At 36.2% G+C, this 13,900-nt stretch overlaps 1 protein-coding gene across 1 annotated transcript in view; it reads left to right on the top strand.

Moving 5' to 3' along the window:
* Positions 1–13,900, top strand: part of LY75 (lymphocyte antigen 75) — a 71,509-nt gene that overhangs the window by 15,815 nt on the left and 41,794 nt on the right. The window contains exons 3-12 of the mRNA XM_039328447.1: positions 622–795; positions 1,399–1,563; positions 5,120–5,230; positions 6,648–6,791; positions 7,941–8,123; positions 9,215–9,372; positions 10,112–10,222; positions 12,432–12,520; positions 12,736–12,905; positions 13,013–13,209. Coding sequence (XP_039184381.1) covers positions 622–795; positions 1,399–1,563; positions 5,120–5,230; positions 6,648–6,791; positions 7,941–8,123; positions 9,215–9,372; positions 10,112–10,222; positions 12,432–12,520; positions 12,736–12,905; positions 13,013–13,209 — 1,502 coding nt within the window. The remainder of the gene's footprint in view (positions 1–621; positions 796–1,398; positions 1,564–5,119; positions 5,231–6,647; positions 6,792–7,940; positions 8,124–9,214; positions 9,373–10,111; positions 10,223–12,431; positions 12,521–12,735; positions 12,906–13,012; positions 13,210–13,900) is intronic.

The following is a 13,900-nucleotide window of genomic DNA, read 5'->3' as shown; positions in this document are numbered from 1 at the left end:
TTTAGGAGGAAAATACATGTTTTCCTTTGGAAAACATGAGAAAGCCTCCTGTGTGAATACTTTAGTACAGAGGTCCCCAACCTTTTGGGCACCAGGGACCAGTTCTGTGGTGAAAGGTTTTTCCACGGTTCGGGGAGTGTGTAGTTTTGTGTGCTGCCTGCATCCCCCGGATGGGGCTTTGCTTGTTTGTACGGTCCGGTTGCTGGCATGCCACGGACCGGGCATTGGGAACCCCTGCTCTAGTACTCAGTTGGAAACCTGCTGGTCTCCAGAAGTCCTGCTGTAGCATGTCCCACTACTTTTTGCTGAAGACCCAATCCTTCTTTGGCTATTTGTATTGTTCCTGAAGTTGTATAGTTCAGATCATCACCTTGTGATTTTGATGCTAGTTTTTTTTCCCCCTAACTTTTTATGACTATTGATGACCTCTGGCTCCATTAATAGTTGGCTCTACCTAATGTAACTCTTAAGATCTGTGCATACATGATTCTTCCCGTAATCATACATGTCTTAGTAATATTAGTAAAGTAATATTTTAAAAATATGTTTATTTTTACACGATATAGACTCATTTCCAGATTTTTTAAAATGTTAAATCTGTTTTTGGTTTCTTTCATGCAGAAATTTATACCAGGGATGGGAATGCCTATGGAAAACCTTGTGAGTTTCCTTTCTTAGTTAATAATACATGGTATCATGATTGCATTCACATTGAGAAGTATTCAGGAGGTGAATGGTGTTCCACAACCACTTACTTCAATCAAGACACAAAATGGGGCTTCTGCTTAAAAAGAGGCAAGTAGCTTTCCTAAAATAGCATCCTGAAAAAAATAATGTTTATTAATGCATATTATATATGTTGGTATTTCATGAGAAAAAGGATGGACAGAGCTTTGCATCTAATAATAGCTTTATACAGATTAAACAATACTGTTGTATTATATACAATTACAATTATAGTAAGTTAAGATATTAAAATTATTTGCCTGAGGTTCCGGTTTGTGTTATAAAAAACATGTTCAAAAATGCGGTTTCATCTTAAACCTAGAACCTAATTAATACATGTTTCTTCCTTGTGAATTCTTGTTCTCATAATTTTACTAGTTCCTGTTTTTTTTCTGTGTGTTTTACAAACCTGTTGCAGACAGCACAAGGAGAAACGTGTGTGTGTGTGTGTGTGTGTAAAACTACATCTAGATCCCAGTCCATCTCCTTTGTAAGTCTGGATAGCACAGAGAGTGGAAATTGAATGCCAATATTGGAGATGAAGATAACATGTGTATATGTATATTTGCTCTCATGTTGACTAAATTAAGTTGATAAGGCAACATGTTCAAGAGTTCTAGATTATGGGTATGGTACCTGTAGATCACAGATATGAATGCTTGTCTTCAACAGAGGATGGCTGTCAAAATACATGGGTACAGTTTAAAGATTCTGGAAATTGTTACCAATTAAACACACAGGCTGCTCTTTCTTGGAAAGCAGCATATCTCTCGTGTAAGAAGCAAGGGAGTGATTTGGTCAGCATCACAAGTGCATCCGAGCTAAATTATATCCAAGGTAAGTACAACTTTATACTGAGTTCTAGAGGAAAGCTGTCAGTGGCAAATGAGAAGTAAGCAGATTGATTTCAAGATAGATGCTGATGACTCAGTTAAAACAAGCTCATGCAGAGACAATTGTGACTTAAAAGCAGATAATAGTGCCAGAAAAGTGGATTCTAATCTGGAACCTAAAAAGAGAGTGAGGAATAAGCTAAAACAGAGGTCCCCAATCTTTTGGGCGCCAGGGACCAGTTCTGTGGAGAGAGGTTTTTCCGCAGACTGGTGGGTGCATGGTTTTGTGTGCTGCCTGCATCTCACGGATGGGGCTTTGCTTGTTTGTGCGGATCGGGTGCTGGCATGCCACAGCCCGGTACTGATCCACAGACCGAGGGTTGGGAACCCCTGAGCTAAGAGTTCTAAGTCTATATCCACCAGAGCGTATAGTCAGCTTCTACATTGTGAAAAGCATTTGGTTGATTTGCAAAAGTTGAACGGCTCTTCTCCCGGAGAGTCTTTAAATTGAATGCTTTCATTCAAACACCCCACAATTGCCAGCATGTTCTTCAAAATAAAGCCTTTTTTTTGAGCAGGCACCCAAAGGGCAGACAAGGAACTGATCAAGGATAGATTTAATCTAGAAATAAGGAGAAATTTTCTGACAGTGAGAACAATCAACCAATGGAACAGCTTGCTTTCAGAAGTTGTGGGTGCTTCATCACTGGAGGCTTTAAAGAAGAGACTAGACAGCCACTTGTCAGAAATGGTATAGGGTCTCCTGCTTGAGCAGGAGGTTGGACTTGAAGACCTACAAGGTCCCCTCCAGCTCTACTGTTACTCTGCCATTTTATTTTTCCCATTATGTGTGTTTCACTTGGGGGATTTAGCCCATTAAATAACTCATATTGACAGTAAGAGAGATCCTCCTTTAAAGTTTAATTATAGCATAAAAGTTGGTAACTCCAAGGACGTTTTCTCACCACAGTTCTTGAGAAGAGAGAGCCTGAATAAATCATCTATACCTCCCATATCAAGTCAGTTTTCTGAAGAACCTTAGAGATAAACTTGATTAACTCTTTCGGTACTCTGTCAGATACTGAACAAGTGGGTATTGTAAAAAGAATTTGGTGATCTGAGAGAATTAGCAACAACACTGCAAAGTTGTTAAACCTCTAACAGAACTGGTCATCCCAAGTGACCATGAAAATAATGCTTATTTTGAGAAACTATATGCTGATTCATGCCTATTTCAACATGGGGTATAGATGTGGAAGAGAACAATAAAGAGTCCTTGTGGGTGTTTCCACCTTACTCCCCCTTTGCCCTGATAAAACATCACATCATACAGAAAGTGTAAGTAACATAAGTAAAATAAAGGCTGACAGACAAGCAGAAGTAAAATGCAGCCAAATCTTAATGAGCTGCTAATCAAGGGTGGTCTTGGACTGAGTTACAGGTGGTTCTCACTTAACAACTGGTCACTTAGCTGTTTGAAGTTACAACAGACACCCCCCCCCCCAAAAGTTACTTGTGACGCGTTTTGAAGTTGTGGTCACTGCAGCCCCACAGTCCTTCACCCTTATGTATTCAGGACAAAAATGGTCCCAATGCTGACTTGGGGGGGCCTTAAAAGCTACTTCACTTGAATAAGTTCAGACACATTTTTAAAGAAATATACTGGGAACTGATAAAGATACCAGCTCCTGCAGGTATCTGCTCCATATTTAGCGTATTAATAATTAAAATTATTGCATACTGGCTGAGGATCCATTCAGTGAACCTTGATAGGCTATCCAAAATATGTTTAGCAGAACAGAAGTATGGTTCGGCCCAATTACTGTGTAAGCCGATTTACCAAAATTGTTTGACAGCATGGGTTTTCTACCCAGTATTTACTCTCAACCGTCTCCTAGGTAAGGGAAATTTTTTAAACAGAGTCCTAGATATCAGTGCTCAAACTGATAAGGAGTTCTTGGCAGCAAATAGATGTTTAAGGTGGTTGAAAAATATTTGTCAGGTGAGTTTGACCCAATTATCAAAGAAGCCTGTTCTAGAGTAAAATTTGAGTTGTTGTATTCCATGGCCAAATATGGATGTTTCCATCACTTGCCCATATCATGAGAGGACATGTGTATATGGTGCCCCAGCCATCAAAGATATTGGTCATGTTTTGTTTGATTGTCAACTCTGCCTCTCTTAGGCTTAGATATTTAATATCTCCACTTGAAAGTAAAACTCATTGGGACCTGAATCGCTGGTTGTCCTACTTCCTCTGGGCTCTAATGTATATAGTGTGAGCAGAACAGTTTATAGACTATGCTAAGTTTATTCTCAAGGCAATTAGAACCTGTTGCGTTGAATACATTGGGGCATCATGTAAAGATGAATGCTGTTTCTTTCTACTTACAACATACGTGTTTCATTACTGTATTTTTCCCTTTATCTATTTTACCCTGGAATTATATCCTGTAATTTATTTTTGTTTTTTATTTTGATATGGTCAATAAATTATCTAACTACAACTTTGTACTGAATTCTAGAGAAAAGCAGTCAATGGCAAATGAAGAATAAGTGGATTGATTTCAAGATGGAATCAGGCCACCAGATTTCATGGCTTGCAGGACAGAATATTTTTCCTAATCTCTAAATTTGATAAGTTGAATGATGATTTTAAAAACGTTTGGCTGAATTCATAATATTAACAATCATCCTAGTCATTGGGAGCCAGCCAGTATGCAATCAAAATAATACTAGTATAGGTAGGTTTGCTTTATGGATTGCCTAATTCAGCAACCATTCAAAATTACAACAGTACTGAAGCAACTTTATGACCAATGTCTGCATTTATGACTGCAGTGTCCCTCAACTACATAATCGCCATTAGTCAGTATGCATTGTCCTGTGCCTGACCTGTTCTTTTTCTTCCTTCCTCCCTTGCAGAGTAGGTAGATGGGAAAGGGAGGGATTAAAACATAATGATATTTTTTTTAAGAGGAAAACGCCATTTAAATTAAGTCTTCAAAATGTAGTATCTGGATCTTTACATTTCTATTATTGATTCTACCGGGATACCTCTCAGACCTCAGTATCCCACATAGAAGTACATGGTACTGGTTATATTTAAATAAATATATATTTAAATAAAATTAAAATTAACATTGGTTGCATCTCGTATATGTATAACATTAAACTAGGATTATGTTAGCACTAGTTCGCAATCTTAGGCATCCATTCTCAGCCAGCAATAAATAAGCTGCAGTTTATCATAGCTTTATATTCAAACCAGTTTGAAGATGTCAAAAAAAAGAGTGACATTTTCGTACCACATGTTTTTTTTCACAGAAACTAATAAATGCATATGTTTGTGCAAACGCATTCCACATACCATACAGAAAACAATGAAAATACAGGTTGTTGTCTTAGAACATAATATTGCAGTTGAGCTCAGAGACAAAGGATAAAGATTTGTGGTTTTTTGTTGTTTGGTTTTACTGTAGTAGGTAAATCCCAACTATGACTTGATTGATTTGAAATGTTCTGTTCTATTATCATCTACTTTGTTTAAAACTCTCTAGCTAAAGATGGTATCGCAGAAATATTTTGGATTGGATTAAATCAGTTGGATGTTTCTGGAGGCTGGCAGTGGTCAGATCATACTCCATTGAACTTCGTGAACTGGAATTCAGGTAATTGATTTTTCCTGTCTTCTCTGTTAATTCATATTTGATGAGCTTTAGAGCAGGGAAAGGAACTGTAACAAGAACTGACTGAAAAAGATGGAGCTAATGCCGAAGAAGATTTAGATGATAGCATATCTTTAGTTCACACTGTCCTTGGGTGGAGAACTTGGACATCTTGGCATAGATACTGGAATCTGTTTATCTAGCCTTTCATATCTGTCCACCTAGTGATGTTACCCCTTCCCACCGCCATGTTTATATACAGTCTTCAGCCATTTAGCAAGATGTTCTGTATTCTAGTAATGTCATTATTTGATTCCTCCTACTTGGAGTAAGATGATAGGTAACTCATAGCAAACAAATAAGCAGTGGGTCTCTACAGTTATATTTGTAGGCAACAAATAACCATGTTTGCTGGGAACAGGGTTGCTCTTGTTTTTGTTTTGTTTTGCTTGCATTGGCAATCAAGCCATGATTTGGAATACTGAAACTAGTTCAGGCAGGCAGTGGATATAGGCACTGGAGGAAAACCTACCTCCCATATAGTATGTTGTATCAGCTCTACACACAGCCATCTCAGTTCCTCTCTTCAGGAAATCCCGTACCACCATGATATGCTTCTTTCTCAAAGAGCTTCTTAGGTTTTTTCAATCCAGGGGTTCTGGTTTCTTCCTCTGTGTTCTATGGCCAGGTTGCACAGGTGCTATGAATTATCCCTTAAAGAAAGAACGACTCCTCTAGCACTGAGTACCTTCCAGTCTTCTTGTTTGTTAGGATGGCAGGCTTCCATGTATCTGCTTCTACCAACAGGAGTTCTGCTCTTGGGTGTTCATTTGTCCACTCTTCTTGGAGAGCTTCAGTTGCCCTGTCCAGGAAACCTCATCTCTTTCTTCTCAAGCCCTTTAATTTTTTAAATCTTTGTTCATAATGCACAGTCTAGAACAGGGGTAGGCAACGTTGGCTCTTTTATGACTCGTGGACTTCAACTCCCAGAATTCCTGAGCCAAAGTTGCCTACCCCTGGTCTAGAACAACACTCTCCAACCTTTTTGGCTTTGTGGACCAGCGGAGGAAGTGAGAGGAGAAGGTTCTGCACGAGTGGCAGGTGGGCACACACTTAGCTCCATTCAGGCAAGCAGCGGGCACATGCACACACATGGAGCTGCACATGTGTGCTCATCCATCCGCTGTGCGCAGAAGTGGAGCTGTGTGCACATGCTCACCCGTTTCTACGGCCCAATTCCGAATGGGCCGCTGGTCTAGAATGCAGGGTAAAATCAACAATGGAACTCACTGTGTTGATTTTTTTTAAAATAAAAATACAAATTCTATGATTTTAATCTCATCCTTTGCACTCCAATACCTGTTATAATCCATGATGTGGTGTATCATTAGCCTAATAATGAATCATTACTCTTCTGCAGAGATGCAGAATGTATCTCCACTAGAGGGAAATGATTGTGCAGCTATGAATGCTGAGACAGGTGACTGGAAGAGTTATCCCTGTGACACTCCAATGCCTTATGTCTGCAAGAAACAAGTTAATGACAGTCAACCGGATTTCCCAGGTGAGTCTGAAATGCACTGTGAATTCAATTTGGGTCTGGTTTTTGCAGTTAAAATGCCAAATTCTTACATAATGGTAAATAAAGCAACTTCAGAACCATTTCAGATTTTCCAAATGCTTGCAGTTATGTTCACACAACATACCTAATGTGATTACTAAATTAAAACTTTATCAGGATTCACAGTGTACTTTGAAGCAAAAGAGCTAGTTTAGATGTTTGTAAACTTTGTATAGCTTTTTCCTCAAGTTGAAATTACAAGCTCAGCATGGATTCAGTCACTAAGTTTTTATTTAAATACTTAAAGACATATTCAGTTACCTTGAGGTAAGATGGGAAGCATATTAAATGAATGAATGAATGAATGAATGAATGGTATGTGCACAGCCATATATGATTATAGAAAATAAGATGGGAAGCCTATTAAATAAATGAATAAATAAATATGCCGTATGTACACAGCCATATATGATTATAGAGAATAGGATGGGAAGCCTAATAAATAAATATGCAGTATGTGCACAGCCATATATGATTATAGAGAATAATGTGTAGTAAAATTTGGATTAAATTATTTTTAAGGTAGGAAAATGCAGTTTTGTAGAAAATATTAATTTTCTTTAATTACACATGGAAGGCTTCAGAGAATTTTTGTAATTTCCATTCAAAAAGATCTCAGAAAAATTTACTTGAAGGATTTAATAAAATTTGTTCCCTGTGTAAATGTGGTGCTGCAGTCTCTTTATGACTTGATTGTGAGTAGGGGCAGTTGCAGAAATAACCAAAAATACAAAATCTCTATTCTGGCATTAATAGAATTTATTCTGGGTCATTTGTTTAAAAATATATATATCTTGAAGGCAAATGCTGTAAGAGGGACAATTCATGCAGGCTAATTTTGACTTCTACCAACTGAGCCTTTTTGTCCATCTGATTTAGTATTGTGTACTGTGACAATAATTCAGGTTATTTTTTTATTGGAGATTTTTTTATTTTTTTAACTGGATATGCCAAAGTTTAAATCTATCACATCTAAAATTTGTTCCCTTTGAGCCGTGATCCCTTCCCTATGGTATCAGTTTTGTATCATTGCTTTTAGAAATTATCGTGTTTTCTAGCAAATTCTTTTCAAGTTCTTTTTTTTTTTTTAAGATATTCAGAACAATATTGTGTGTGAATCTGGCTGGTATGCATACAGTGGATTTTGCTATATGCTAAAGAACAAAGCTGCTTCGTGGAATGATTCATATCAGCTATGCAGTGAACTCAACAGTAGCCTGATCAGTATACATTCCTTAGCAGATGTTGAATTAGTTGTTACAAAACTCCACAATGGTAAGTTGGAATGGATATGAGTTGCTCCTGTTTTTCTTTTAAACAGTACTCTCAATTTGAGGTTGGAACCTACAGTAAAAATTATTTTATTAAAGATTAATGTAAATCTCTGATATTACTAAATCTATGACCACATGTTCATTAGCTTACAGATAGTTGTTGCTTAATGACCACAATTGGAACCAGTAACTCAGTTGCTAAGCAACATGGTTGTTAAGCAAGATGTCCCATAATGGACTTAGAGTCTCACTTCTACCACAGTCATTAAGCAAATCAACCACAGTCGTAAAGCAAGACTCCACATGACCTTGACTTGCAATTTTATGGCTGGCTTCTCCATTGACTCTGCTTATCAGAAGCCAGCTGTGAAGCATGCAAATGGCTATTATGTGACTCCAGTGATACTTCAGCAGTTGCAAGTGCAAAGAGCTGAAGTTACCTTTTCAGTCCAATCATAATTTTGAACAATTGCTAAATAGGGCAGTTGTTAAGCAAGCATATTTATTTGCCATTCAGCATATTTATTTGCTATACAGCAACAGAAAACCCAGTATATACTATTTACTTTGTCTGCTGGCCAAACCTCTTTAATTCCATTATTATTATGATACAAATGAGAAGTGGCTATAGAAAAAGTTCTGTTTTTTTATTATATGGTTTTATTTTGTCAGAGAGAGGCTGAGCCAGGGGGACGAGTCAAGCAGGGAATTAGTTTGGAATCCTTAGGTAGGTAAAAGAAGGCAAGGCAATACACACACACATTCCTGAACGCATTGAGTCTTACCTAATGTGGTCCAGGTGCAGATTGTCAGTCTGGGAAGATTCCTGTGAAATAAGCATGAGCAACAAAGTAGCTAATTAAACTCTACACCAGGGGTCTCCAACCTTGGCAACTTCAAGACTTGTGGACTTCAACTCCCAGAATTCCTCAGCCAACCAAGCTGGCTGAGGTATTCTGGGAGTTGAAGTCCAGAAATCTTAAAATTGCCAATGTTGGGGACCTCTGATCTACACCCTTGGATCTGGTTATCCGTGCCTGACGCTTTTGTCTCTTGATTTTTGAATTGCTTGAATTTCTGCTTCGATTGTAGATACGAAAGACAAAATATGGATAGGATTAATAAATAAAGACATTCCAGCCTTGTTTAAGTGGTCAGATGATTCCAAAGTGGTATTTACATACTGGGATCAAAATGAGCCAAAGGTTTCCTCCAGAAGCCCTCCAAACTGTGTCTCTTATTCTGGAAAGGTAAGGAACTTTTGGGATGTTTTATAATTACTTATGTAAAACGTTTTGTAAACTTCATAGAAGACAAAGTATATGGCTTATTTTATCAGAGAATATTTCTTTTGTGCTGAAGAATTAAATTACTTAAAATAATTAAACAAGAAGGCTGCAGAGTTTTGATGTGATAGTGAAAGTGGTCATTCACATACATCCTTTGGTCATTTGTAATCAAGTGTGACTATGCAATCCTTCACTTAACTAGAATTTTACAAAAATGATTTACTTCTTTGAAAGAAATTTAAAATGTAAATAATCTTGTATGAAAGTGAATGAAAAGTATTTAAAACCTGCAGAAGGATTTTTCTGTTTAGCAATCCTAGCCATAATTAAGCCCCTCTTATTTCAGTGAAACTTATATTCATTATTGAAAAATTTAAATTTGGTGCAGTTTCTCAGTCCAGAAAAATAGGTGGGGTTTTCTATATAACTCTTGTCCACAGCAGTAACAGGTGAAATAATTAACAATTAAGTTTAATTATATATTTACCTCATTTATGCTACCCTATTTTATTTCAAAGTTCTATGAGAAGTATATCATAGAGTTATATTTCAAGAATTTAGTGAGGAAATGGTTTTCTTCTGTGTATTTTTACAACTTATGAAAGATAAGTGCAAAGTACATGAACAATTGAAAAAACCATTCATTTGGAAGATTATGTCTTTGAGAGTTCTAAAATTATTGGTTTCCTCCTTTTTGTAGTTTGGCCGATGGAACATCCTACCTTGTAATAGTAAACTTAAGTTTGTGTGCATGAAAAAAGGAAAAGTTTTAGAGGAACAAAAATCTGATAAGGATTGTTCGCCAAGTAAGGTAAAGATAGCACAAAAATTTATGTTCTAAATGAAAGATGAACTTTAATTTGGTATACCTAACATGATTGCTGCTTCAAGTTCAATAATAAGTTACATTATTATTGAATGTACATTTTATTATTATTGAGTACATTTTAATAGATTTGTTCCATAATTCTTCTCATTTCTGTGTTGTGACTCTTTAGTTTTGCATCCATTTTATCATACAGTTCTTTATTTGCTCAGTCTCCAGGTAACTGATTATATATATGCCCTAGTAGTTGATATTGATTCTGAATGAGCATTTCAAATTCTGTCATTTTTCTTAAAAGTCCTCCCTCATATTTGTGGTCAATTTCCCCCCCTCCAGCAATTTGTAAGTACATCAACCTTGATATGTTCCAGCCTTTGCCAAGTAGTTATTGGTATGTTCATGGAATCTAAATGGACTGTATATGCATAATAAATGTACTTTTCTTACTATAGTTAGCTCCAAAATGGAAAGTATTTAAAGGAGAGACCAACATTGAGATTGTTGGGCTTATTATTTTTCTCATAACATTTTATTTATTAGATTTGTTATCCATCTCACTTTGAGGTGACTCCATATTTTTATCAAGCTTTGTTTTATATAATGTCCTTTTAAAATTTTCATATCCTTGAACCATAAGTTTTTATGAAGCCTGTTAGTTAGACAGGCTCCTTCTAATGTTAATGTTCTATTGTTTGTAGATTTTATTCATTCTGTTAGTCATGGTAAATATTTTGCAATATAATACACTTTTAAGTTTGGAAGAATGAGATCACTTCTGTCTTTTTGAGTCTTGTAAACTACTAAATTAAACTCCAGGATTTTTCCACTCCATATAAATTTACTTACAGTTTTTTGCCATTCTTGTACATTTTTTCTGGAATTTGAATAGGTATCATTTGAAATGAATAGATTCTTAAATCACAATTGATTCTAACCAAGAAAGCTTTAAGTTTTTCCATCTTTCAAGATTTCTTTTAATTTCTGTCTATAATTTGACTTGATTAAATCCTGTGAAATACAACCCAGATATTTCAGAGAAACTATTATTTGGCAGAGAAATTTCTCCCACTGGAAATTATTTTCTTCCTGCATTAAATCTCATGCATTTTTTAACATCGATTTTATATGCAAAGAATTCTCCAAAGCCTTGGGATATTTTCAGTAACTATCTTATTGTATTTCATAGTTCTATGATTTTTACTCTCATTAGTTTTTTACAGGTGCTAGTGTTTTGACTTGTATATCACTAGTTTAGAAACCCATATGAGGATTCAAGAAATGGGTTTTACACACAGGATGGCCATACGTCCATTGGAAGTCTGAAAGGATCAAATTAGGGACAGATCATCAGGGATCTATCTCTTTGGTCACTCAGAGTTTATACCAATTTTACCATTCATAACCAATCAATGTTGATATCCCTCAAAAAAATCAATAAATCTAGAAACTAGATAGTTACTTGTCTGAAATAGTATAGGTTCTCCTGATTGAGCAGGAGAGTGGAATAGAAGTCCTTCAAGGTCCCTTCCAGATCCTATCCTATGCTATCCTAATGGGTGAAAACTAACCAAAGAGAGAAGCAACCTAGAACTAAGGAGAAACTTCCTGACAGTTAGAACAATTAACCAGTGGAACAACCTCCCTCCAGAAGTGGTGAATGCTCCAACACTGGAAGTTTTTAAGAAGAGACTGGACAGCCATTTGTCTGAAATGGTATAGGGTTTCCGGCCTGAGCAGGGGATGACTAGATGACCTCCAAGGTCCCTTCCAAGTTTTTTATTATTATTATTATTATTATCCTATCCTATCCTATCCTATCCTATCAAGCTAGGATAACTATTCTCTAGCAATTTTTCCAATTATCTTCCTGTATTTAAACAAGCATTATATCACTGAAAGTTCCAGTTGAAAGTCTGTCTTGAAGTTTCGGCTGCATATGAAAGTATGTGTTTCAATTTTACATTTAGTCTCTGTTTTAAGTAAATTGTTATGTAAAACTTACATTTTAGTGATATGGTTTTATGGCAAGATCTTAAAATGAAATAAATAGCAAGCTGTTTGTGGAAAAATAAGAGGGCAGAAGCAGATAGACTATTTACACTAGTTCACCATTCCTATCTTATGATTAATGTGATCACTTTATATCCCATGTTGCCTTTACCTTTGAATAAATGATTATCATCCTTTAAATTAGGAATGGAAGAAACATGGAGATTATTGCTATAGGATTGACAAGAATGAAGTCTCCTTTGGAAGTGTGTGCAATCTTACTATAGCAAACAGGTATTGTACAGTAAATGCATAAAATTGTTCAGGCGATGGCTGATTTGCCAAATATTTTTTAAATTAAAAGCAATTTAAATTTAAGAAATTTAAATTTTCTTAAAGTTTAAAATATTGTGCTATACCTTGCAGAAATATTCTCTTTAATCCTAGCTAAATACATTTTGTACATCTGGTGATAATTATTCTTTGTATTGAATTTCTGGCCTTTACAGATTTGAACAAGAATTTATAAATAATTTAATCAGAATGCATAATAAAGTTGAAGAAAAGTACTTCTGGACTGGCTTGCAAGATATCAGTTCGTCAGGAGAGTACAAATGGGGAAGCGTGAATGGAAAGAATGAAATGCTAAAATACACAAATTGGGGTTTCTTTCAACCAGGTAAAATATTGAACTTAGTGAAATACTAATACTTGCTTCATAATACAGCCTTGGGTGACTGTTTTCTTAAAAATATTGCATAGATAATTGAAACAATAACTTTTTAGAATTTCGCGGAGGATGTGTGGCAATGTCAAGTGGAAGATACCTTGGAAAGTGGGAAGTCAAGAATTGCCAAACATTTAAAGCTTATTCTATTTGCAAGAACTACATTGGACCAAAGAGAGAAGCAGAGATACTGCCAAAAATCACTGACCCTTGCCCGCAAGGATGGTCCAGAGGTTCAGGTCTTGCTTGTTACAAGGTATTACATCAAGCTTATTAAATTATTATATTCTTTCTGTTGAATTACATTCTCTCAGTTCTTAAGAAAACATACTCTTGTATAGAGCTTCCTTCTTGAGCAGGAGGTTGGACTAGATGACCCCTCTCCCTCCCTCTCTCCCTCCCCCTCTCTCCCCCCCCCTCAGTTTTGAAATCCCCTAAACAAGGGGTAGGCAACCTTGGCTCTTTTATGACTCGTGGACTTCAACTCCCAGAATTCCTGAGCCAGCATGGCTCAGCTTGGAAACCTCTCCCTTTCCTCTCAGCATGGTTGGCTCAAGAATTCTGGGAGTTGAAGTCCACGAGTCATAAAAGAGCCAAAGTTGCCTACCCCTGCCCTGAACTATGTAAGCTTTAATATTAACTCATTGAGGAATGGTTTTTCTTTAAAAAAAACATACAAATTATTATTTGTTACATATTTTCCCAAAGCAAGATTTTAAAAGTATTTTTACATTTTTAAAGCCATAAAAATAAGCTTTTTTAAAAAAAGAATGCTTCCCCAAATGCAACTTTCAGATACATACTTTGTTTTTCAGAAATATTTCTGCAAGCAAATCAGTTTTGTGTTTATGGATCTTTGAGCAAAGAAAAATAGGTGCTGGTGGGCTTCGTTCAGTGCTACCCTTTCTACCGCAACAAAATCTATTACATCAAATGTTATGAATTTG

The sequence above is a fragment of the Crotalus tigris genome, unplaced genomic scaffold (genome assembly GCF_016545835.1).
Source record: "Crotalus tigris isolate CLP2741 ecotype Arizona unplaced genomic scaffold, ASM1654583v1 scf7180000024376.1991246, whole genome shotgun sequence".
NCBI lineage: Eukaryota > Metazoa > Chordata > Lepidosauria > Squamata > Viperidae > Crotalus > Crotalus tigris.
This window is presented reverse-complemented; position numbering and strand designations above follow the sequence as displayed.